Source organism: Panthera leo, chromosome D2 (genome assembly GCF_018350215.1).
Source record: "Panthera leo isolate Ple1 chromosome D2, P.leo_Ple1_pat1.1, whole genome shotgun sequence".
Taxonomy (NCBI): domain Eukaryota; kingdom Metazoa; phylum Chordata; class Mammalia; order Carnivora; family Felidae; genus Panthera; species Panthera leo.
Genome location: NC_056689.1, coordinates 67,774,952 through 67,802,125, shown reverse-complemented (window position 1 = coordinate 67,802,125; position 27,174 = coordinate 67,774,952). Strand labels below are relative to the sequence as shown.

Below are 27,174 nucleotides of genomic sequence, written 5' to 3'. Positions count from 1 at the left end.
CAACTGTCAATGAACATGAAGATGAAAAAGAACCAGAGATCAGTCAGCACAAGATATACCATGAATGTCCCAACAGTGTAACACAAATTAGGAGGAAATAAGGACAAAAAAGGACAGGTAGTAGAATAAATTTACTGATTGCCTCATCTATGTCACTCCACTCAGTAAACACAGAACACATATTCAGCTGCACATGGAAGACTTATCACATACTGAGCCATAAAAGAAGTCTCAATAAATTTAAATGATTCAGGTCACAAGTTATGTTTTCAATCACAACAGAATTACATTAGAAATCATGAACAGAAAACCCCTTGGACAATTGTCAGATACTGGGAACTAAATAACGCACTTCTAAATAAATCACAGATCACAGAAGAAACGAAAAAGTAAATTAGAAGGTATTTTGAACAAAACCAAAGAGAAAAACACAATATATCAGGATTTGGGGAATGGTACTAAAGCAGTACATAAGGAGAAATTTATAGCACTAGATACATGTATGAGAAGAAATCTTCAAAGTAACAGCATACAACACAAATTAAATATGTCCGTATGTAGTACAAACTCTACCTCACATCAATGACATCAAGCTTCCACTATAAGAAACCCAAAAAGAATAAAACTCATAGCAGATAATAAAGGCCAAAGTGGAAATCAATGAAATAAAAGTCAAAGAAACAGAGAAAATCAATAAAATTTAGAGATGATCAATATAATTGATACAATCTAATCAAACAGGAAAAGAGAAGATCTAAGTTACTACTAAGTTACTGATATCAGGAATGAGAGTATAGATTCTATAATACTACCATATTATTATTAATAAGGGAGTATTATAAACAATTTTATGCCTATTAAATGTGACAACTTAAATGAAATGAACCTATTCCTTGAAAGACATAAATGATTATGTTTGCTCAAGAATAAAGTGATAACCTAAACAGCTCTCTTTTAAGGAAACAAATTGTTTTTAAAAGCATTCCTACAAAGAAACATCTGGACCCAGGTGGCTTCACTGATGAATCTTACCACAGCTTAAAGGAAGAAATAATGATAATTTTATACAAACTGTTCCCAAAACTGAAGAGTAGAAAACACTTCCATACTTACTATATGTAACCAGCATTACCCTAAAACTGAAACTAGACAAAGACAAGTTTTAGAACATTATATGTGACTAGAAGGTATATTCAAAGCAATTATGTAAATCTAATTTTTAAAACTACCAGAATGTATCTTTTTTCACTATGTCTTCTTGGTAAGCAATGTCAATCATATTAGCTGGGTTTTTGTCAAGTTCAGGGCAAGATTATAAAAGTGTATTTTATTAGTTTCTTCATTGTATTACTTATATTCTCTTTCCAGAACTCCTAGTCTTGTCTCCTGAGACTCTTTTTCAATTATTTTGTATCTATTTCAAATATTTTGTATCTTCTTTTTGTTCCAGATTCTAAGGGACTTCTTCCACTGATCCTACACCATCGCTCTTTTGGTCTTTGGATGTGTTCATTATATTATACAGTATTTCCTTTAAAGTTAAACTTTATATGGCAAGGATATTTCTAAGCAAAGTATTCTTTGTTTCTTTTTTATATCAGCCTGATCATGTTCTATAGATGTAATACAGATCTTTTCTCTTTTTCCTCAAGGGCCATTTTTCTTTGTTTTTTTTTGGCCATTTCAATAGATTTTAGAGAGAAAAGGAAGAAAGAATTGCATTCAGTCTCTATTGAACCAGAAATTGGGATTCTTTTATTTACACAGGAAATCTGGTAAAATTACTATGAATATTAGTAGAGCAATTCACTATATGCTGTACATCATCTTGCCTTTCAGAGATGAATCTAATGCAGTTAACTAGACTGCATCCAAAGACTAGACTGCATCCAAACACATCCAAAGACTAACTAGAACACTTAGTCTTACAAATAACAATGTGATATAAAGAACTCTGGACCAAGAATCACAAAGATACAGGTTCTAATGGCTAGCTGTTACATCCTAAAGAAGTCTCAGACTGCTTTCCCGTGAAGAAATAGTAGTCCTGTAACCTAGAACAATTTAATATAACTTATTTAAAAATTTTTTGGGGCGCCTGGGTGGCGCAGTCGGTTAAGCGTCCGACTTCAGCCAGGTCACGATCTCACGGTCCGTGAGTTCGAGCCCCGCATCAGGCTCTGGGCTGATGGCTCAGAGCCTGGAGCCTGTTTCAGATTCTGTGTCTCCCTCTCTCTCTGCCCCTCCCCCGTTCATGCTCTGTCTCTCTCTGTCCCAAAAATAAATAAACGTTGAAAAAAAAAAAAAAAAAAATTTTTTAATGACTGCTTCTGTTTCAAGTAACAGTAGACTAGGTAATTCAGACAAACCCTTCCACTGAAAAAAATTTAAAACTCTTCCAAAACAAAAGTCACAGAGCTAACAAGATAATGACTAATAACCAGGGCAGAAATCAGGTGGGAACCCAAAGAAATAAGCAAAATAATGGAGAAAATTTTGTCCTAAGAGTGCTTCTCTAACTAGAAGATTCAGCTAATTGGGCATGTTTCTGCCAAGAGTCAAAATCTACAGCCAGCCAAGGGTGGAGAGTCCAGAAATCAATGTCAACAGCTAAGGGCTGTACCTTAGCACTAAGAGTAAACCAAAGTAAAACAGCCCTCCAATTAGTCTACACGGTACTTTTGAATGACGAGGGACCAGAAAAATCTCAAACCTTAGAACACAGAAGCATTCAAGTGGTCCCTTAGGTACCTGACAGAAACAAACGAAAATCTTTCTGGAGAAAGATATCACCATCATAGGCCTCTTATGATTTAGTAACAGAACCACATAAATATTCATTATAGAAATTATAAAAATTAAGTACAGGTATAAGTTTCCTAAATAAACATTATAGTATCCTTATAACAAACTAATAACTAAAAAGGTGTCCAAACTTTTTAAAATTTCTTTTACTGGTTTGTACAACTATATGGGCATTTAGAAAGATAAACATGACTCTGTAAATATAAAACATATCACAACAAGCACTTCCAACTTTTGGAGGCTGTGGCTAGGTCTTTGAAACACATTTTGTACGTCAAGACATCTCTTATCTTAGTCCCTTCAATAGCAGAGATGAACAAACTTTAAGCTATGTTGGCCAAGATTTTAAAAACTGAACAGTAGTGGTTTTATTTTTCAGTGTGGTTTGCTTTAGCAAAGGGACCACACCCTATATAATAGCATGCAACATTCTGAAATAAGCAAAAACAAAAAATGCACTCATTCTGCAATTTAAGCAGTTATAAAATATATATTCAATATCCAATATTCAACATTCTTTTTTATAGTCTAATTGAACTCCTTTCCTAAAACCTAATTATTTTCTTCACCAAGAAATGGAAATAAAAACCACTTTTAAAATACTCTCTTTTAGAAGTTTTACTACTTTAATGGTAATTTTAATCTTTTAACTTTTCTTATAGAAATGGATCAAAAATAGTCTTTTTAATGTCCAAGTAGTTACAAATGACTATCAGTATCTTCTCTCTCCATTCATACCTATAGTATCTGGGAGGTCTAGCAGTTCATTGTGCTGCAAGTCAAGGTTGGTTATCTGTGTGCAGTTTCCAATCTCCTTTGGGAGGTGTTCAAGTTGATTGTGAGCTACATCCAGCGTAATGAGGTTACATAATTCACCTGTAAAATTGACCAACATAAAAATTTAACAAGAATTATTAATGAATATATTAAATAAAACTGAAAGAAAACTTCATGTTTTTTATCATAATTATACTTTCTGAAAAGGTAACAAACACAAGATCTGAAACTGTTAGAAAATGACAGCTTACAAATATTAAATCCTTATGTTGTACACCTGGAACTACTGTAATGTTATCTGTCAATTATACCTCAATAATGATAAAAAAGAAAATGACATCTAATAAAGTTAAAATGTTGATTATAAATGACTACCAATCAATATAAATGACGACCAATATTATACACATAGATTCAAGTAACCAATTCAACCACATTTATGTTTGTAAATTCCATACTTTAAATAGAGCTCACCAATTTTTTTTTTTTAATAATTTTTTTTTTTAATTTTTTTTTTCAACGTTTTTTATTTATTTTTGGGACAGAGAGAGACAGAGCATGAACGGGGGAGGGGCAGAGAGAGAGAGGGAGACACAGAATCGGAAACAGGCTCCAGGCTCCGAGCCATCAGCCCAGAGCCCGACGCGGGGCTCGAACTCACGGACCACGAGATCGTGACCTGGCTGAAGTCGGACGCTTAACCGACTGCACCACCCAGGCGCCCCTAGAGCTCACCAATTTTTTAACCAAATTCAACACAAAATATCAAATTCATCTTGAGTTCAATTTGACGGTCAGGTCACCTTCTATCTCAAAACATATATGCTTTCAAATAGGCATACATTCTGATGTCACAGAAATGTACAAAGTGAGGGGCACCTGAGTGGCTCAGTCAGTTAAACGTTGGACTTCGGCTCAGGTCGTGACCTCTTGCAGTTTGTGAATTCGAGCCCCGTGTCAGGCTCTGTACTGACAGCTCAGAGCCCGGAGGCTGCTTCAGATTCTATGTCTCCCTCTCTCTCTGCTCCTCCCCTGTTCACACTCTGTCTCTCTCCCGAAAATAAACAAATATTAAAAAACAAAAAAAATGAACAAAATGAGATTTATAAACTGACTCTAGATTTAAGAGTACTGCAAAAGGTTAGAAAATAAGGTATATTTTTCCTCATTCTGGTTGAAAGGGCTATACTGGCAATTTAAATTATTCTTAGTGTTATTCTGCAACAAAGAATGTTGCACATTTGAACATAAAGTTTTTGAACAGCTACATTGGTTCCCTCATGATTTCCCTTTTGTTCTAAAAGCAGAAGCTGGAAATACTGAAAAAGTAAGATGAGCAAATAAAGTGCATAGAACTCTGAAAATTGGGTCTGGGATTATTAAGCCACATTGTTATAAATACAGGCAACAAAAGAGAAAATGGATAAACTGAATTTCATCAAAATTAAAAACATATGTTCCATTAAAGGATACTATCGAGAGTGAAAAGGCAACCCACAAAATGGGAGAAAATATCTGCAAATCATGTTATCTGCTAAAGGATTAATATCTAGAACATATAAAGAACTCTTACAACTCAACAACAACAAAAACCCCGATTCATAAATGGTCAAAGAACTTTAATAGACATTTGTCCAAAAAAATCTACAAATGGCCACTAAATATACGAATATGCTCAATATCACTACTCACTAAAAAAAAAAAAATCAAATCAAAGGTACAGTGAGATACCACCTCACATCCATTAGAATGGCTATAATTGAGGGGCACCTGGGTGGCTCAGTCGGTTAAGTGTCCGACTTCGGCTCAGGTCACGATCTCATGGCTTGTGAGTTCAAGCCTCGCGTCGGGCTGTGCTGACAGCTTGGAACCTGGAGCTTGCTTCAGATTCTGTGTCTCCCTCTCTCTCTGCACCTACCCTGCTCACACTCTGTCTCTCTCTCTCAAAAATAAACATTAAAAACATAATAAATAAATAAATAAATAAATAAATAAATAAATAAATAAATAAATAGAATGGCTATAATCAAAAAACAGAAAATAACAAATGTTGGCAAGGAGATGGAGAAACTGGACCCTTGTGCTTTACCACTCAGGTTTCTCAGGATGAAGACAGAAGAAAAATCCCCTCCTGTTCTTACCCAAGCACTGTATAATCAAATTGTAGAAAATCCAAGACACAAAGAAAATTTTGGAAGAAGCTACAGGATAAAAGCACCTTACTTTTAGAGGAACAAGGGTAAGAACTGTACTAGACTTCTCTTCAGAATACCACTTAAGCAAAAAAAAAAAAAAAAGAAAGAAAGAAAGAAAGAAAGAAAGAAAGAAAGAAAGAAAGAAAGAAAGAAAGAAAGGAAATACTTAGTCTTGAAAGAAAAAAACCATCAACCTAAAAGTCTGTATCCAGTGAAAGTATCCTTCAAAAGTAAAAGAGAAATTGGGGCGCCTGGGTGGCTCAGTCGGTTAAGCGGCCGACTTCGTCTCGGGTCATGATCTCGCGGTCAGTGAGTTCAAGCCCCGCATCAGGCTCTGTGCTGACAGCTCAGAGCCTGGAGCCTGTTTCGGATTCTGTGTCTCCCTCTCTCTGACCCTCCCCTGTTCATGCTCTGTCTCTCTCTGTCTCAAAAATAAATAAACGTTTAAAAAAAAAAAAAAAGTAAAAGAGAAATAAAGACTTTGTCAAACAAAAATTGACGAAGTTTGTCGCCAGTAGACCTGTCTTGCAAGAAATACTAAAAGAAGTTCTTCAAAAAGAAGAAAATTATATAGGATGGTAATTTGGATCTATATGAAAGAAGAGCATGACCTAACAGATAACAGGCTTGTTCAAAGTAATAATAGCAACAATATATTAGATGATTGCAGATTAAGGATAAATGAAACGAATGACAGCAGTGTTATAAGGGACAGAAGGGAGGAATTGGCTATATTCTGTTTTAAGGTAACCACACTACCCATGAAGTGGTATAGTGTTATTTGAAAGTTGACTAATATTAGCTGTAAATTCATACTGCAGACTCTAGGACAAAACACTCACTCTTACATCTAAAAATTAAAAGAAGTATAAACAATACACTAAGAAGAGAGAAAATGGAGTAATATAAAATCCTCAGTTAAGACCAAATAATGCAAAAGATGATGAAAGAACAAGTTCAGCTAATAGAAAACAGTTACCAATATAGTTTATATTAATCCAATAGAACCAGTAAACATTTTATATGTAATAAATATACCAAATAAAAGAGACTGTCAGAGGGGCTCAGTCGGTTAAGCATCTGACTCTTGATTTCGACTCCTGTCACGATCTCACAGTTTGGGTTTCTGAGATGGAGTCCCTCTTCAGGCTCTGGGGTGACAGTGTGGAGCCTGCTTGGGATTCTCTCAGCTCCTCTACTGCTCATGTGCGCATGCACTCTCTTTTTCAAAATAAACAAACATTAAAAAAAAAACAAAAAACCCAGGGGCACCTGGGTAGCTCAGTTAAGTGTTCGTCCAACTTCAGCTCAGGACATGATCTCAGGGTCCACGAGTTCAAGCCCTGCGTCGGGCTCTGTGCTGACAGCTCAGAGCCTGGAGCCTGCTTCAGATTCTGGGTTTCCCTTTCTCTCTGCCCCTCCCCCACTCGCGCGCTCTCTCTCTCTCTCTCTCTCTCTCTCTCTCTCTCTCTCTCTCTCTCTCTCTCAAAAACAAAAACATTAAAAAAAACATTAAAAAAACCCCAACTGCATGTTGTCTTCAAAAAAGCCACTTTAAATACAGACACCGGTAGATTAAAAGTAATGGGATAGAGAAATACAAAGTTAATGTTAATCAAACGAAAGCTGGAGTAGCTACAATAAATTCAGACAAAGTTGACTTCAAAGTAAGGAAAATTATCAGGGATATAGAAAGCATTACATAATGGCAAATGGAGCAACTCTCCAAAACATAATCCTTAAAGTGTACATACCTGCTTATCTCCTCTATATCTAGTATTTTGTGTGTGTGTGTGTGTGTGTGTGTGTGTGTGTGTGTGTGTGTGTGTATTATAGCATCACGTTAACTTAAAGAATGAATGAAGATAACTGGGGAAGGTAAAATTTGGGCTCTAATGCTCTTCAAGCCAGAAGTAACAAAAACATTTTTTTTTTATATTTGCCATCATATTTTCTAATAAATGATACTTATTTAGTTTCCATTAAAATAACTTCTACTACCCTAAAGGAAGATACTCCAAAAGTGAGTTGAGGCAAGTAAATAAAGCAAGATGGAAGACTTTCTTTAACTTTAACCCATATGGAACAGGGGTGATTCAACTCAGTTACCAATATACTGCGGGACTCCTCAACTTAAGTACTATGACATTTTGGACTGGATAATTCATTGCTATAGGAGGCTGTCTTATGTATAAGCAGCACCCCTAGCCTTTACCCATTAAATGCAAATAGCACCCACCAACCAAGCTGTAACAATCAAAATTGTCTCTAGACATTAACAAATGTCCTCTGTTGTAACATTAACAAAATTGCCCTCAGTTGAGAATCACGGATACGATGGAATAAAATTCAATACTATCCAATTTTCACACTTTTCAAAAGAAGCTGGAAACGTAGATTTTCATGTAAAATCTTTTAATGCTTAAATGTTAACTAATTCTTAGGTTAAAACAGAACAAAACACTGTCTTACTAAACACATTTGTGGACCTTTTTCAGTATTCAGAATGCCAGTTTGATAACCTCTGAACATAGATTAGTTACTAACATTTTAGGACAGAAATTTGCATACGACTATCTAATATTAAAACTAAAAAGTGTTTTTAAAAAGCAGAATATAATCACCTGGACTCAAATTAAGTTAAACCCTTTTGATTTGTGTAAATCACCACATGGCAACTGGACTATTTTGAACACATATTCTCTCCAGAAAGTTATCCTCCAGCACTACAAAACTCTGCAAAGTCAGCAAATCATGGTAATACTGACATATTAGGAAAGAGTGTCACCTAGTAACACTAATACTTCTTTCTCACAATCTAGTAATCTCTAAATATTTTGAAGATGATTAAAACTCAGGAAATGTGATTTAATTTTAACAACACACAAAAAAATAACGATTTAAAAATCTGGTCTGTTAGTCCCTGAAATATTGGATTGTACACTCTATTATATACATTATATTAATGTATATTATATATATTATATAGTTAAGTATAGTTATATATAGTATTGTGGATTAAATGTGAAAATTATTTTAGACTTTCCCCAAAATCCATGTATAAATTTTAAGACCCATGAAGAACTTAAAATTTTCTTCAGTCCAAAGAAAAAGATCTAGGAAAATTCAGGGAAATTTATCATTTATATATAGTTTCCATGAAAATCTGAAATATTTTCAAAACTAATCCAAAATGTCCTATTTAATGCAATTAACAAAACCTTCTTAGTGGTGGTGGTGGTGGGACAGTTTAAGATTGCTCTTCTTTAGAGTAATACTCATAACTTCCCAAGCTTCTCTTGTTCATATTCAGACAGTTACAAACCTCTGAAAATTATGAATATATGATAAATTCTGTAGTTGGCAACACTGTGCCAGGGTAAGAGCCTAGGTTACAATTTGCAAGATATTTACATAATAAATATCTAAGCACTTCATGAAATAATTTGCTACAGCACTATTTGCTATTTCTACACTCTGTCCAGCTACACAGTAAACATGTTTCACCACATATGAAATATAATAAAAAACAAAACAAAATGTAAGTCCATTCTAGATGGTTTTCAAGGACAATAACCAAGGTGTTAATAGTGACTTGCTTCTGATGGGGTTTAAGAGTGGTTTTTATTTTCTACTTCATACATTTGTATTTTGCAATTTTTGTTTTTATGTATTTTTTAATTCCAAGAAGAAAAAAAGGGGGGAGATTCAAGAGGGAAACACTAGCAGTCTCTCCTCCACTATTCATGGAAGAGCACTTTCTGATCCCAAATAGAAGCTTCCTGTCTGTGGAGCAGATGCATCCTTCAGTGAAAACAAATGGATCACCCTATTGTACTGCTAACGTCAGCCATTAATATTATGCATCTTAGGACTCATATTCCACACTTACTAAGCAATCTTTTGATTTTAAATTTGATTTCCCACACATATGCCTACAGAGAGAACACGGACTTCATTCAGTCATCCATTCTACAAATGTTTATTAAACATCTACCATGTGCTAGGATACGGTAAGAGAAAAAAAGATAAAATGCTTGCCTTCATAGAACTTATATTTTAATTAGGAAAAAATAAACTAACATATGATCAAGGTGAGGAAGTATTAAGAGCTATAAAAGAAAATAAAGCCAGATAAAAGCAGAAGAGTATGATGGGGGAAGGAGATTGTAGATGCTGACAATAAATAAAAGGAAAAGAAACCCCGATGAAGTAGCACTTTTTAAAAAATATTTTTCCTTTCTTTATTCTTGAGAGAGAGACAGGGTGTGAGCAGGGGAGGAGCATAGAGAGAGGGAGACAGAATTGGAAGCAGGCTCCAGGCTCTGTCAGCACAGAGCCTGATGTGGGGCTAGAACTCATGAACCGTGAGATCATGACCTGAGCCAAAGTCAGACGCTCAATTGACTGAGTCACCCAGGCGCCCCTCGATGAAGTAGCATTTGAAAACAGACCTAAAATAATGGGAGAGGGAAGAAACAATGAGACTATCTGGTGGAATAATTTTCCAGGCTGAGTGAAGAGCAAGCACAAAGACTCTGAGGCAAGAGAGTAGTTCAAAACACAACAGAAGGCCAATGTGGCTGGAATCATGATTAAGGAAATCAGGTGGTAGGAGATGAAGTAGATCTCAGTCAGATTCATTTAAGGTCTTATAGGCTAAGGTAAGGATTTCAGCTTTGACTAAGGAGATAGTGGTAATGGTAATAAGAGTGTTTTTTGTTGTTGTTGTTTTTATAGCAGTTTACAGAAAAATTGCACAGCAAGTACAGAGAGTTCCCATATAGCTCTTCCCCACAATTTCCCCTATTAACATCTTCCATTATTAGGTGGTACACATGTTGCAGCTGATAGATCAACACTGATATATTATTTCTAATTGAAAGTTCTTATCTTACATTAGCATTCACTCTTTGGGTTGTCCAGTTCTATGGGCCTTGATAAATACAAAATATCATGTAGCCATCATTACAAATATCGTATAGAATAGTTTAACTGCCCTAAAAATCACCTGCTTCACCTAGTTATTCACCCCACTTTCCCTCTCCCCCAGAGGCCCTGGCAACCACTGATCTTTTCCTTTTTCCTTTTCTAGAGTGTTACGTATAGTTGGAATCATAAATGATGTAAAATTTTTTAGACTGGCTTCTTTCATTTAGCAATATGCATTTAAGGTCCCTTTATGTCTTTCTGTGGCTTGATAGTTCATTTATCACCGAACAATACTCCATTGTATGGCTATATCACAGTTTATCCTTCATTTATTGAAGGATATCTTGGTTGCTTCCTATTTTTAACAATTATGAATAAAACCACTAAAAATATTTTGGGTGCAACTTTTTGTATGGACAGAAGTTTTCAACTCATTTGGGTAAATAACTAGGAGCATGTCTGATAGACTGTGATGGTAAGCCTATGTATAGCTTTGAAAGAATATGCCACTGTCTGCTAAGGGTCTATACCATTGTGCATTCTCACCAGTACGAAAAAAGACTTTGCATCTGTATTTGGTGGAGTCAGTGTTTTGGATTTTAATCATTCTAATAGGTACGTAGCGATTGTGGTTGTCTTTTGAAAGTATAGCTTTACAGGACATAAAGTAGCCCTATGGAAAAGCAGTAATGATGTGATAATGTTTGCCCCAAAAGAACAAAATTTATTCTGGAAAATTAAGACCTACAAATATAATAATAAGTAGAATGTTGTAGGCATCAAATAGGAGGTAAATACATAAATACAAAGTGATGGGTAAATCAAGAAACAAGATTCTGGCTGGGTGGATTGGGGAAAGCTAGATTTTAAAAGATGGTCAGAAACTACAGATAATGCCCCAAAAAAGAAATAATATGAGGAAACTAGGGAGGCAAAAAAAAAAAAAAAAAAAAAAAAGGCTCAACAATTCTTTTGCTAGGGATATATTCAATAAAAATGAATCCATATATTTACCAGTAGACTTTTATCACAATAACACAGTAGCACTATCTGTATTAGCCCCAAATTACAATACCAAATAACAGAATGGATAAATTGTGGCATATTCACACTACGGGATAATATGCAATAACGAGAATAAACTACCTCTAACTACATACATCAATTATGATGAATAATGCCAAGAACTCAAACACAAAAACATACAGAGATTATGGTTCCATTTATATAAAAACAAGGAAAATTAATGTTTGACTGTAGAAGTCAGGATACTAAGTTTACTTGATGGGAATGAATAGGGACTGAAAGGAGTCTCCTGAGTGGTCTTGATGCTCTATTTTTTAACTTGGACGCTGATATTACACAGCGTAATTGTTTGTTGGCAAACAATCTTCAGTTGTACATTTATGATATATCAATAAAAAGTAAACAAAACAACCCCAACTCTGGCCCAAGCTCCTGCTTTGGACATGCTTTAATCCAAACCTGGCAGAGAAACAGAAAAAAACATTTCTTCAATTTGTATTTAGATGAATAATCTTCAAAATTTTTAGTTAAAAATTTAAGTCTAAATTAATTCCATTCTGAAAAAATTATTTTCCTTTCATCTTATCTTTAGAGGAGGCAAAGGTTGCACACTATATCTAAGACTCTTTAAGCATGATATTATATATTATCCTATATCCAGACAATGGAGCATGCTGGACTTATTCTTTCTCAAAGGTGACGACACTGTCTAGACTCTTGTTGGGAGATTCTTCCCACTATTTCTGTAAGCAATATTGTCCCCCAGGTTACTCTAATATATTCAATCCACTTTCATTTTGTAATACAGAAAGGTAGTGGTTCCACATGCAAAAAGCAGCAGGACACATGGTACCTGAAAACCAGAAGTCAGATAGTTGGAATGTAAAACTAATGTTCATCAAACAACAGAAAGGTGATTTTTAGGAGGAGGAAAGTTTTTTCCCCTCTTCTGGAGATTGCCAAGTTATTAAAATGCAGTTAAATACCAACTTCTTGAGGATTATTGGGAATTTTTCTAAGTTTCTTATTTTAGAAAGATTTTTGACCTTTAATAATTATTGTTAAAAATATTTTATACATGGCTTTGTTCATAGTAGAAGCTTAACAAATTATGTGATTAGGTGATAAAACTAAATGTGTTGGGTTTAACCAGTAACAAAAGAACATTATCATACAAACATTTGAATAAACTATGTCCATAAAACATAACAGAAGATAAATTATTGCTCTAAGAGCATTAATTCAATCAGTCAGAAAAAAACTCTTTACCAGGCGCATGTGTATTCTTTTTACCAGGCACAATACTAAGCACTAAATATACAAAGAGACTATAAGACATTAAATACTTGTTCTCATGAAACTTAAAAGTAGTAGGAGACAATGTGTGATTTGATATAGGCCAGTGAGGGCACTGCTTGTGAAATCTCACCATTAAAAAACCATTCTTGTAGATCTTCAAGGCCTTTCATGGTCAAAGTTCTTTACTTTTAGGATGACCATCTCATTTACTTATTCATTCAAGAAAAATTTATAGTGTACCTACTGGAAATTAAGCAGTGAACAAAGTCTATTCTCAAGGAGCTTATATTCTACTATGCACGAAGGGAGAGAAATCAGAAAATAAGGAGGCACCAACATGGCAGAGAAGTAGGGGGATCCAAAGTTCCCTCATCTCTCAAACAAAGAAACCAGTGTTGAGGCCAAAGGACTTTGAATTCCAAGAGCCCAGGCGGCAAAGTGACAGAGATGCTTCCAGGGACCCACTGGGAAAACCTGACAGGACGAAGAGCTACTTCAATAAACAAATCAAAGCACACCTGGTGGAGGATCCAAAACATCACTATGAGTAGGGAGATAAAGTAACCCAAGTCACAACAACAGAGGGCAAGTAACACTCTCCAAAACACACCTCCTAAAGGGCCAGGCTCTGGACAGTGTATGACTCCTCTTTAATATAGTAGTGCTCGCAGGTGCAGGGCATATAACAAGCTTTTAATACACGTAAGAGACAAAAAAACTAGCCAAAATGACAAAACGGAAGAATTCTCAGGAGAAATTCAAGGAAGAAATGACAGCTAAAGAATGGACCAAAACAGATATAAACAATATAACTGAACAAGAATTTAGAATAATAGTCATAAGATTAATCACTAAACTTGGGGCGCCTGGGTGGCGCAGTCGGTTTAGCGTCCGACTTCAGCCAGGTCACGATCTCGCGGTCCGTGAGTTCGAGCCCCGCGTCAGGCTCTGGGCTGATGGCTCGGAGCCTGGAGCCTGTTTCCGATTCTGTGTCTCCCTCTCTCTCTGCCCCTCCCCCGTTCATGCTCTGTCTCTCTCTGTCCCAAAAATAAATAAAAAAAAAAAAATGTTGAAAAAAAAAAAAAAATTTATAAAAAAAAAAAAAAAAAAAGATTAATCACTAAACTTCAAAAAAGCATAGAAGACAGCAGAGAATCTATTGCTGCAGAGATCAAGGAACTAAAAAAGTCATGATGAATTTAAAAATGCTATAAATGAGGTGCAAAATAAACTAGAGGCAGTGACAGCGAGAATTTAAGAGGCAGAGGGGAGATTAAGTGAAACAGAAGATAAAATTATGGAAAAGATGAAGCTGAGAAAAAGAGATAAAAAAATTCTGGACCACAAGGGAAGAATTAGAGAACTAAGTGGTTCAATGAAAACTGAGCAATATCCATATCATAGGAGTTCCAGAAAAAGGAGAGACAGACAGAGGGTCGAAGGTGTGCTTGAACACATCATAGCTGAGAACTTCCCCAATCTGGGGAAGGAAACAGACACTGAAATCCAGGAGGCACAGAGAACTCCCTTCAGACGTAACTGGAATCGATCTTCTGCAGGACATATATGAAACTGGCAAAATACAAAGATAAAGAGAGAATTCTGAAAGCAGCTAAGGATAAATGGCCCTTAACCTACAAGGGTAGACACCTAAGGGTAGTAACAGACCTATCTACTGAAACTTGGCAGACCAGAAAGGAGTGGCAGGAAATTTTCAATGTGATCAACAGGAAAAATATACAACCAAGAATCCTTTATCCAGCAAGCCTGTCATTCAGAATAGAAGGAGAGACCAAGGTTTTCCCAAACAAAAACTGAAGGAATTCATCACCACTAAACCAGCCCTACAATAGATCCTAAGGGGGACTCTGTGAGTGGAATGTTACAAGGACCACAAAGGACCAGATACATCACTAGAAACATGAAACCTACAGATATCACAATGACTCTAAATCCATCTTTCAATAATAACACTGAATGTAAATGGACTAAATGCTTCAATCAAAAGAGACAGGGTATCAGAATGGATTAAAAACAAACAAACAAACAAGACCCATCTATTTGCTGTCTACAAGAGACCCATTTTAAACCTGAGGACCCCTTCAGATTGAAAGTGAGGGGATGGAGAACCATCTATCATGCTACCACAAGTCAAAAGAAAGCTGGGGTAGCCATACTTATATCAGACAAACTAGATTTTAAACTAAAGGCTGTAACAAGAGATGAAGAAGGACATTATATCATAATTACGGGGTCTATCCATCAAGAGCTAACAATTATAAATGTTTACACACCGAATTCAAGAGCACCCAAATATATAAAATAAATCACAAACATAAGCAATCTTATTGGTAAGAATGTGGTAATTGTAGGGGACTTTAATACCCCACTTACAGCAAAGGACAAATGATCTAGACAGAAAATCAATAAACAATGTCCCTGAATGATACACTGGACCAGATGGACTTGACAGATATATTTAGAACTTTTCATCCTCAGGCAGAATACACATTCTTCTCAAGTACAAATGGAACAATCTCTAAGACAGATCATATACTGGGTCACAAAAGAGCCCTCAATAAATATAAAAGAATTGAAATCATACCATGCACACTTTCAGATCATAATTCTATGAAACTTGAAATCAACCACAGGAAAAAGTTTGGAAAACCTCCAAATGCATGGAGGTTAAAGAACATCCTACTAAAGAATGAATGGGTCAACCAGGCAATTAAAGAAAAAATTAAAAAATATATGGAAACAAATGAAAATGGAAACACAACAATCCAAACCCTTTGGGATGCAGCAAAGGCAGTCCTAAGAGGAAAATACACTGCAGTCCAGGCCTATCTGAAGAAATAAGAAAATTCCCAAATACAAAATCTAACAGCACACCTAAAGAACTAGAAGCAGAATAACAAAGAAACCCCAAAGTTAGCAAAAGAAGAGAAATAATAAAGATCAGAGCAGAAATAAACAATATAGAATCCAAAACAGTATATCAATGAAACTAAGAGTTGGTTTTTGGAAAAATAAAAAAAATTAATAAACCCCTAGCCAGACTTCTCAAAAACGAGAGGACCCAAATAGATAAAACCATGAATGAAAATGGAATTATTACAACCAATCCCTCAGAAATACAAGCAATTATCAGGGAATATTATGAAAAATTATATGCCAACAAACCGGACAACCTGGAAGAAATGGACAAATTCCTAGATACCCACATACTACCAAAATTCAAAGGGGAAGAAATTGAAAAGTTGAACAGACCCATAACTAGTGAAGAAATTGAATCAGTTATCAAAACTCGTCCAACAAATAAGAGCCCTGAGCCAGATGGCTTCCCTGGGGAATTCTACCAGACATTTAAAGGAGAGTTAATACCTATCCTTCTCAAGCTGCTCCAAAAAACAGAAATGGAAGGAAAACTTCCAGACTCATTCTATGAATCCAACATTACCTGGATTCCCAAACCAGACAGAGACCCTCCAAAAAAGGAGGATTATAGGCCAATACCCCTGATGAACATGGATGCATAAACTCTCAACAAGAGGGGCGCCTGGGTGGCTCAGTCGGTTGAGCTTCCGACTTTGGCTCAGGTCATGATTTCACGGTCTGTGAGTTTGAGCCCCGCGTCAGGCTCTGTGCTGACAGCTCAGAGCCTGGAGCCTGCTTCAGATGCTTTGTCTCCTCTCTCTGACAAGCCCCCATTCATGCTCTCTCTCTGTCTCAAAAATAAACAAACATTAAAAAAATATTTAAAAAAAAAAAAAAGCTCTCAACAAAATACTAGCAAATCGAATTCAACAGCATATAAAAAGAATTATTCACCATAACCAAGTGGGATTCATTCCCTGAGCTGCTGGGCTGGTTCAATATTTGCAAATCAATCAATGTGATACATCACATTAATAAAAGAGAGGATAAGAATCATATGATCCTGTCAATAGGTGCAGAAAATGCATTTGACAAAATATAGCATCCTTTCTTAAATAAAAACCCTCAAGAAAGTCAGGATAGATGGAACATACTTAAACATCATAAAAGCCATCTATGAAAAGCCCACAGCTAATACCATCCTCAATGGGGAAAACCTGAGAGCTTGCCCTCTGAGATCAGGAACACAACAGGGATGTCCACTATCATCACTGTTGTTTAACATAGTGTTGGAAGTCCTACCATCAGCAGACAACAAGATGAAATAAAAGGCATCAAAATTGGCAAAGAAAAAGTCAAACTTTCACTTTTCGCAGACGACATGACACCCTACATGGAAAACCTGAAAGACTCCACCAAAAGACTGCTAGAACTGATACGTGAATTCAGCAGTCACAGGGTATAAAATCAATGTACAGAAATCGGTTGCATCTTTATACACCAATAATGAAGCAACAGAAAGAGAAATGAAGAAACTGATCCCATTTACAATTGCACCAAGAACCATAAAATACCTAGGAATAAACCTAACCAAAGATGTAAAAGCAATCTACACATTCAATGCAATCCCAATCAAAATTGCATCAGCATTCTTCTCAAAGCTAGAACAATCCTAAAATTTGTAGAGAACCACAAAAGACCCTGAATAGCCCAAGTAATACTGAAGAAGAAAACCAAAGCAGGAAGGCATCACAATTCCAGTCTTTAGCCTCTACTACAAACCTGTAATCATCAAGACAGTATGGTATTGGCACAAAAACAGACACACAGACAAACGGAATAAAATAGAGAACCCAGAACTGGATCCACAAATGTATGGCCAACTAATCTTTGACAAAGCAGGAAACAGCATCCAATGGAAAAATGACAGTCTCTTTAGCAAATGGTGCTGGGAGAACTGGACAGCAATATGCAGAAGAATGAAACTAGACCACTTTCTTACACCATACACAAAAATAAACTCAAAATGGATGAAAGACCTAAATGTGAGACAGAAAACCATCAAAACCCTAGAGGAGAAAGCAGGCAACAACCTCTTTGACTTCAGCCGCAGCCAACTTCTTGCTCGACACATCTCCAAAGGCAAGGGAATTAGAAGCAAAAATGAACTATCGGGACCTTATCAAGATAAAAACCTTCTGCACTGCAAAGGCACTAAAAGGCAACCGACAGACGTATCAGATAAAGGGTTAGTATCCAAAATCTATAAAGAACTTACCAAACTCAACATCTGAAAAACAAATAATCCAGTAAAGAAATGGGCAGAAGACATGAATAAACACTTTTCCAAAGAAGACATCCAGATGGCCAACAGACACATGAAAAGATGCTCCACATCATTCAAAATCAGGGAAATACATATTAAAACCACACTGAGATACCACCTCACACCAGCCAGAGTGGCTAAAATGAACAACTCAGGAAACAACAGATGTTGGTGAGGATGTGGAGAAATGGGAACCCTCTTGCACTGTTGGTGAGAAGGCAAACTGATGCAACCACTCTGGAAAAGTGTGGAGGTTCCTCAAAAAATTAAAAATAGAACTACACTACGACCCAGCAAATAGTACTACTAGGAATTTATCCACGGGATACAGGAGTGCTGATTCATAGGGACACATTTACCCCAATGTATATAGCAGTGCTTCCAACAATAGCCAAATTATAGAAAGAGCATAAACATCCATCAAGTGATGCATGAACAAAGAAGATGTGGTTTATACATACAATGGAATACTACCTGGCAATGAGAAAGAATGAAATCATGCCATCTGCAGCAACATGGATGGAACTGGAAGGTATTATGCTGAGTGAAATAAGTCAGTAAGAGGTCAGATAACCCTGTTTTCACTCATATGCAGATCTTGAGAAACTTAACAGAAGACCATGGTGGGGAGGGAAGGGGAAAAAATAGATACAGAGAGGGAAGGAGGTAAACCATAAGAGATGTTTAAATACAGAGAACAAACTGAGGGTTGATGGGGGAGTGAGGGAGAGGGGAGGAGGGCACTTGTTGGGATGAGCACTGGGTGTTGTACCTAAGTGATGAAGCACGGGAATCTACCCCAAAAACCAAGAGCACACTTTACACACTATATGTTAGCCAACTGGACAATAAATTATATTAAAAAAAAAAAAATCAGAAAATAAGGAAATAAAGTAATCGGAAGTGATAACTGTTGTAAACCAAAGTAAAGCAAGGAAATAAAGTTAGAAATGAGAGTGTAACGGACAGCAAGGAGGAACCATGTGCATATGTGAACAGAAACACAGGACAGGTGAGGAGAAATAAGGAAAACAGGAACAGAACAAAAGAGATCTGGAGTCTTAAATATAAAACTAAAGAATATAGACCTTTTTGCTCAGGTAATAAAGTACAATTTAAAGTTTTTGAATAAGCATGATAGGCAGGATGTTGTTCTAAAGTCTATTTTCTCAGGGTGCCTGGGTGGCTCAGTCATTTAAGCAACTAACTCTTGATTTCAGCTCAGGTCACGATCTCACACTCATGAGACTGAGCCCCATATCCAGCTCTGCACTGGGTGTGGTGTCTGCTTAAGATTCTCTCTCTCCACCCCCCCTCTGCCCCTCCCCCACTAACATTTTCTAAATAAGTAAATAAATAAAAGTCTATTTTCTCATAGATTTGAAAGATGTACTGGAGCAAGCAGAATTAGGAAGCACAGTCTATCAGGAAGCTACTGCTGTTAGCCTACATGAAATAATATGAGGACTACACTGAATAATCAATAGCAGTGGAATAAATAGGCCCAGTATACAAGCAACTAAGAGACACGGAAAAAACAACAGGAATGTGATAAGAACAGTGATTCTCAAATCATATGCAGTGAATGACTAGTTTGGGTTTTTGTTTTTTTCCCAGGGTTGTGAACTAATATTCTGTAAACTACAAAATTGAGTTCTTGGATGTTCTAGCAATGTCAAATTGTTATACAAGATTCTAAATGCTTACTCTCAATTTCTGTTATTAACTTGTGACAAAAAAATTGGTTAGCCAGCAATCTGTCTGGTGATTAGACCACACCTTGACAAGAACTAAAACAGGAAGAAAAATCCTCAGATTCCAAGATCTTGAACCTGAGTTGACAGAGAAAGTAATGATGCAATTAAGAGAGAAACAGAATCCAAAAGGAAGAGATGTGTGGTGAGGAGTTATATTTTGACCATGCTAAATCTATCAGTGAGACATCTAGGTAACAATCTATTGGTTAATTAGGAAAAAAATATATATACAGATCTGAAGAAAATGTTCTCATGATAGAACATTTTTCTTCCAAAGAGAGAGTTGGGGTTAGTATCTGCAAAGAGTCAAATATTGGTCTTCAGAATAACAGTAATGGTGGAGTCCTGGATAAATTATTTTATTTTAAAAAAAACACTATATAAAAGCATGAAGAGAGACTAAACGCAGAAACTAGAAGGAATTCAACTCTTGCAAAATGGGAACTGTGGTAGGCAGAGTTTTAAGATGGCCCCAATGGCCCTGTCTCATGCGTAACTGTATACATTGCATAATTACCCCTTCCTTGAGTGTGGGCTGAACTTAGTGACTTGCTTCTAATGAATAGACTATGAAAACAATGATGTCACATCTCTGATTAAGTTATAAAAGATTGTGCTCTCATCTTGCTAGCACTCTATTGCCTTCTCAGCTTACACCCTTTGATAAAGCAAGTTGCCCTGCTGGAGAGATCCTTGTGGCTAAGAACTGAGGGCAGTCTCTAGCCAACAGCCAGGAAAAGCTGAAATCCCTTAGTCCAATAACCTGCTAGCTAAGTGAATACTGAAAATAACCACATGAGCTCAGATGTGGACCCTTTTCCAGACATGCCTTCAGATGACACCTCAGTCCTGACTACACCCTTGGGTGAGAGTTAAGCTGATTCTGAACCAGAGAAACTGCAAGATAGTAGTAAGTGAGTGTTGTTTTGGTTTTTTAATTTTTTTTAACTTTTTTTTTTTTTTTTAATTTATTTTTGAGACAGGGAGAGACAGAGCATGAACAGGGGAGGGTCAGAGAGAGGGAGACACAGAATCTGAAACTGAGCTGTCAGCACAGAGCCTGACGCGGGACTCGAAGTGAGTGTTGTTTTAAGAGCTATGCTTCAGAGTAATTTCTTATGCAACAGTAGATAACTTACATAAGAAATTACATTGGGTAATATCCACATTTGCAAGGCTTTTACCATGAAGTTACTCACAAATCTGCCAGCAGAAAATAAATCTCAAGTAGAAAGCCAGAGTCCTACTGCCTGAGAAGCCAAAGGACAAGGTCTAGGATTGTAACAGTGGCTGGAATTCAAGGTTGGATATCCTGGAAAGGAGGAAACCTTGAAGAGTGGAGTCCCAAAGTCTGCATATTCATACCCCTCAAATTCCTGACTGACTCCAAAAGTACACCTATGGGAGAAAAGACTGAAAGGAGCTTAGGGGAAAAACAATAGCTAGAAAGCTATAACAGCCAAGCAGAGATTTTGACAGCTACCATCTGCAGTGGGGATAAGATTTTGGAATTTCAATTCTGCCAAGTTACAGGGGTCAGAAAACAAAACCCCAAAAGGGAAATACTATAGAAGTAAAGACCTTATATCAAGACTAAATGCCAAGAAAAATATAATATCTAAAATTAAAATTTTTTTTGTATGGGATTAATAATAGACACTAAAAAAGGTACCATATAGAGCAATAAAAAAAATAGCAACAGGAACATTCTAAAACACACATAAAAAATGAATAGAACATCAATAACCTGAAAGGTAACATAATGAGTTTCAATATACACATAGTTAGAGATCCACAGAATAGAAAAGCAAAGAGGGGACCAAAACCAAGAAAATTTCAAAACATAATGGCCTGTATCTTTCTACCTTTGATGAAAACCATAAACCCACAGATCCAAGAAGCTCATAAACTCCAAGCAGAAGAAACATGAAAAACACCAAACAAAGGCATATTATTAACAAACTGCTGGAAGCCAGGGACAAAGAAGAAAAATTTTAAATATAGAGAAAAAGACTACACAGAAACAATAACAGCAAAACTCTTGCTCGAAACTAGGCAAGCCAGAAAAACAAACAAAACAAAACAAACCCAGAGAGACATGAGAGACATGTTTAAAATACAGCAAAAAAGAAAAGCTGTCAATCTAGATTTCTATACCAAGAAAAATAGCTTTCAAAAATAAAAGCAAAACAAAGGCTTTAGGACAAACAAAAGCCTGGAGAAATCATTATGAGCATAACTGTACTACAATATATGTTAAAGGAAGTTCTTGGGAAAAAGAAATTCAGATTTACACAAAGAATGAAAGTACTAGAAATGGTAAATTCATGTGTAATCATGAAAGGGTTTTTTTTTTTTTTTTTTTGCATCTTTTAATCTCTTTACAAGATAACTGAGAAGGATGATAGTATGGCAAAAGGTACAGGAACCAACCTAAAAGAGTCAGCAATAACCAAAGCTAGAACAAATTGAGCAACAAAATAACAACACTGGGCTGGAACCACAGAAGAGAATAAATGAATCCAGACTGATATAATTTAAGTAATGGAATAAATAAATAAGTGAGGGAGAGAAGGGACAGCTATTCATTATAGAATTTCAATTAATGCAAAGGAAATGAGGGAAATTTTTTAAAAATCACCATTAGAATACAGTAATATAATTGTTTCAGGGAAGATCAAGATCCACCAATGAATACTAAAATTAAGGAGCAAAGGATGAAGGAAAAACAAGATACTGTCATAGACTAACACCAGCACTCCTCAGGGTAACTATTAATTAAAAAGAAAAAATAATTAACTTTAAAGTGGAGGGGTGCCTGGGGGCACCTGGATGGCTCAGTTGGTTAAGTGTCCAACTCTTGATTTCAGCTCAGGTCATGATCTGGTTGGTGAGTTCAAGCCTCATGTTGGCTGCTTGAGATTCTCTCCTCTCTCACTCTACCCCTCCCCTCCCTCAAAACAAACACTAATAAATACATGAATGAATGAATGAGCGAATAAATGAATGAAGTGGAGAAGAACAGCAGAAATCACCATAACCAAGGTCAAAACCACCAGCAATTAGACATATCAACATCCTATCTCTTAATATGATTCACTGGGGAAGGTACCACAATCACCTCAGTGGTTTTCTTGCCAAAACACATAACCTCAAACTAGTCATGCAAAAACATAATCCAAACAAACAAAAAAAAGAGTGATCTAGTATGTTATACTTGATCAGTAGTCTTTTTTTTTTAATTTTTAAAAAATGTTTATTTTTGAGAGATAGAGACAGAGCTCGAATGGGGGAGGAGCAGGGAGAGAGAGGGAGACAGAATCTGAAGCAGGGTCCAGGCTCTGAGCTGTTAGCACAGAGCCTGATGCAGGGCTATAATCCACAAACCACAAGATCATGACCTGAGCTGAAGTCAGATGCTTAAATGGATGAGCCACCCAGACGTCCAGAGCAGTACTCTTGAAAAGCATCAGTGTCATGAAAGAAAAGGAATGACTTTCAATCTTTCCAACTGTCACAAGTTGGAGTTGAGTACAGATATCTATTAAATGTAATGTAGGATTCTGGAATAGGAAAAGGACATAAGTGGAAAAACTGGGAAATCAAAATAAAATTTGTTGCTTAGTATTATTGTACCAATGTAAATTTCTTGGTTTTTATCACTATATAATGGTTATGTAGAATGTTAACAAGAGAAGAAGCTGGGTTAAGGGGTATATGAGAACCCTGTGTATTGGTTTTATAATTTCTAAGTCCAAAATTTGTTCAGACTGGAAAGCTTAAAAAAGATAAAGTTCATGGACTCCTGGGTGGCTCAGTTGGTTACGAGTCCAACTTTGACTGAGGTCATGATCTCATGGTTTATGAGTTTGGGCCCCACGTTGGGCTCTGTGCTGACAGCTCAGAGCCTGGAGCCTCCTTCGCATTCTATGTCTCCCTCTCTCTCTGCTCCTCCCCCACTTGTGCTCTCTCTCTCAAAAATAATAAACATTAAAAAAATGATAAAGTTTAAAGTAAAAATAATATCAATGTATTATTGTGAGATTTATAATATATGAAGAAGTATAAAGGTATGACAATAACTGCAAAAAGTGGAATAAAAGTGTTCTATGTAAGGTTCTTAGGATATATGTGAAGTGATATACTATTATTTGAATGCAGACTGTGTTATGATATGTACTGTAAATACCAGACCAGATACTAAAGCAAAGTAACAAAGACGCATATAACTAATATGCCAACAGTTGAAATAAATGGAATTTGTAAAAAAGTAAAAAAAAAGTCAATCTAAAAGAAGGCATGGAATGGGGGGGGGGGGGGTGGAGAATAACATATGGCACAAACAGAAAATAGATTGATTTAATTCAATCATATTTGAAACTGTATTAAATATAAATAGTCTAAACCCTTCCAGTAAGACAAAAACTGTCAGGATTAAAAACCACAAGAACTATCTATATGCTGTCTACAAGAAACCATTTTAAATGTAAAGACCACAAAAAGGTAAAAGAATGGCAAGAGATATACAATGCAAGTACCAATTAACAAGGAAGTTGGAGTGGCTGTACTAATAGCAGATAAAATAGGATTTATAAAAAGAAATATTACCAGGAATGTTATCAGAAATACAGACATTTATTAATGATATAAGTAACCTCATCAAAAAAAATGCTAGGTATATCTATAACCAATAACAGATTGAAAAAACAGCAGACAGAAGATTGATAGGGGTACAAAATAAATGAATTATCAGCTAACTTGACCTTGCTTGAAAAAAAAAATTGCAGTGTATATTCTTTTCAGCTGCATACAGAACATTTATTAAGACAGGCCATATTTTATAAATCAATAACAAAAATATCGGAAAACATCTCTCAAACACTTGAAAATTGAACAATTCACTTCTAAAGAATCCCTGGGTTACAGAAGAATTAACAAGAGATATTTAAAGAATATTTAAAACTAAACAACAATGAATATACAACATATCAAAATTTGTATGCTGCTGCTAAAATAGTACTTGGGAGATTTATAAAGAAATGTTCATATAATGAAAAAAAATCAATCTAATCTGATAACTTAAAGTAGACAAACAGCATATTAAACCTAAAGAAAAAAAAACTAAATAAGCACAAAAAAAAAAAAAGAAAAAAAAAATCAAAGAGAATAGAAAAAACCTGAAACAGGTTTACTTATTTATCTTTTGAAAAGACCAATAGGGGCATCTGGGTGGCTCAGTCCATTAAGCATCCAACTTCAGCTCAGGTCATGATCTCACGGTTCATGAGTTCGAGCCCACCGTCAGGCTCTGTGCTGACAGCTCAGAGCCTGGAGCCTGCTTTGCATTCTGTGTCTCCCTCTCTGTCTGCCCCTCCCCCACTCAAGCTCTGTGTCTCTCAAAACTAAACGTTAAAAAAAAAAAATGACCAATAGAACTGATGTATCTCTAGCCAGACTGATCAAGCAAAGAAGACCAAATTACCAATATTAGGAATGAAATAAAGACATGATTACAAATCATACTGCTGACATTAATAAAATATAGAACTATTAGAACTTCATGCCTAAAATTCAACAAATTAGATAAATGCTTTGACAAATTCAAACTACCAAAATTCAACTAAGCAGAAAACTCAAATAATTCTGTATCTATTAACTAAAATAGATCAGGAATTAAAAACCTTCCTATAAAGAAAACATCAGCTTCAGATTGCATATCTGATAAATTCTTCTAAACATTTGAGGAAATACTAATTATACACAAACTCTTCAAGAACATAAAAGAGAAATACTTTTCAACTCATTCTGTGAAATGAAGCCAGCATTACTCTGACAGCAAACCATTATTAAAGAGAGACAATTACAGATGATGCATTCTATTCCATTCTATTCTACTCTATGATGAATATAGATACAAATTCTTTAACAAAATTTTAGTATAGGTAATTTAAAAAATAAATTAAATCTACCAACATAGAAAAAAGGCCCTATTAAAATGTACATAGTAGGCACTCAAATACTGGTAAATAATTAGATTTCACAAGTTGTGACCTGCCCAATGAAGCCATATGACCTTCCCTTTCAAGTGACATTAAAGATGCTGATATTTTAAAAATAACTTATTCCTGAACTTATAGGGATATTTCCAAAATATTCAGAGATTAACTCTATGAAAAATCACATTAATCTTACTAAAATAATTTGTAAAATCACATAATTAACAAGAGCTGGAAATATCTATCACACAAGCTTGAGCAGATTTAGAACTTACATCAGAATTTATACTACTGTATTACTTAAATTTGTATTATATGCTTAATTCTCCCTTTCATTTCAAAGACAAATTCAGAAGCTCTTCTAAGCAGGGGCATCTGCAACTAGGCAACATGGACAACAGTGACTATATTCCTTTGGATGAGTAGCATGCTGTCATTAGAATACAATGACTGCCCTCTTCCCTACACCTCAGTAGGGTGGAAAGTCAACTTTATCCTCTCTCTGATCCTATCAACCCCTTCTAAGATGGCTCAAGTGATATTCTCTCAGTTCCCTTACCGCCTCCTTTAGCAGTAACAACTTGTACAGGTTTCTATTGTTCTGTGAAACATCTGACAATCTGGTAACAATAAACTAAGTTAGTTAATAGTTCATTTCCAAGTCTCTGGGTTTCTTGCTGATTCCTAGCCAAAAGGAGTTACTTATTAACAACTATGAATTCCCTTTCCTGATTTCTTTTTCCTGCCAAACTAAGTTACTAATTAGCACTTGTGCAAAACACTCAAATGGGATCGATTAAATATCATTACCCACACCATGAAAGCAATTTTATCATCCCTGGCAGTCCTGGGAGAATTTCAAGAATTTTAGGGACTAAAGGTTACAATTTAATATTGAAAAATGGGTCACTTGAGCATGTGACTCTTGATTTCAGCTTAGGTCGTTAGATCGAGCCCCATGTTGGGCTCCCCCGCCCCCCCCCCCCCCCCCCATGGCTCATGCTCCCTCTCTCTCAAATAAATAAAATGAAAAAAAATATTTTTTTTTGTGAGTAATAATAGTATTGGGCTTCACTAAATTCACTTCAAGCCTCATTTACTGAAAACTTACCATTTATTACCTACAAAAAAATCACAGAAAACATAAGGAATTCAAATCTCTAATCCTTCAACTTAAAACA

The 27,174-nt window shown here is 35.8% G+C and overlaps 1 protein-coding gene across 5 annotated transcripts in view; it reads right to left on the bottom strand.

The window, feature by feature from the left end:
* The window catches only part of SHOC2 (SHOC2 leucine rich repeat scaffold protein), a 107,631-nt gene that overhangs the window by 25,834 nt on the left and 54,623 nt on the right, over nt 1-27,174 (bottom strand). For all 5 annotated transcript variants that reach the window (XM_042908956.1, XM_042908952.1, XM_042908955.1 and 2 more), the window contains one exon: nt 3,544-3,681. In XM_042908956.1, coding sequence (XP_042764890.1) covers nt 3,544-3,681 — 138 coding nt within the window. The remainder of the gene's footprint in view (nt 1-3,543; nt 3,682-27,174) is intronic.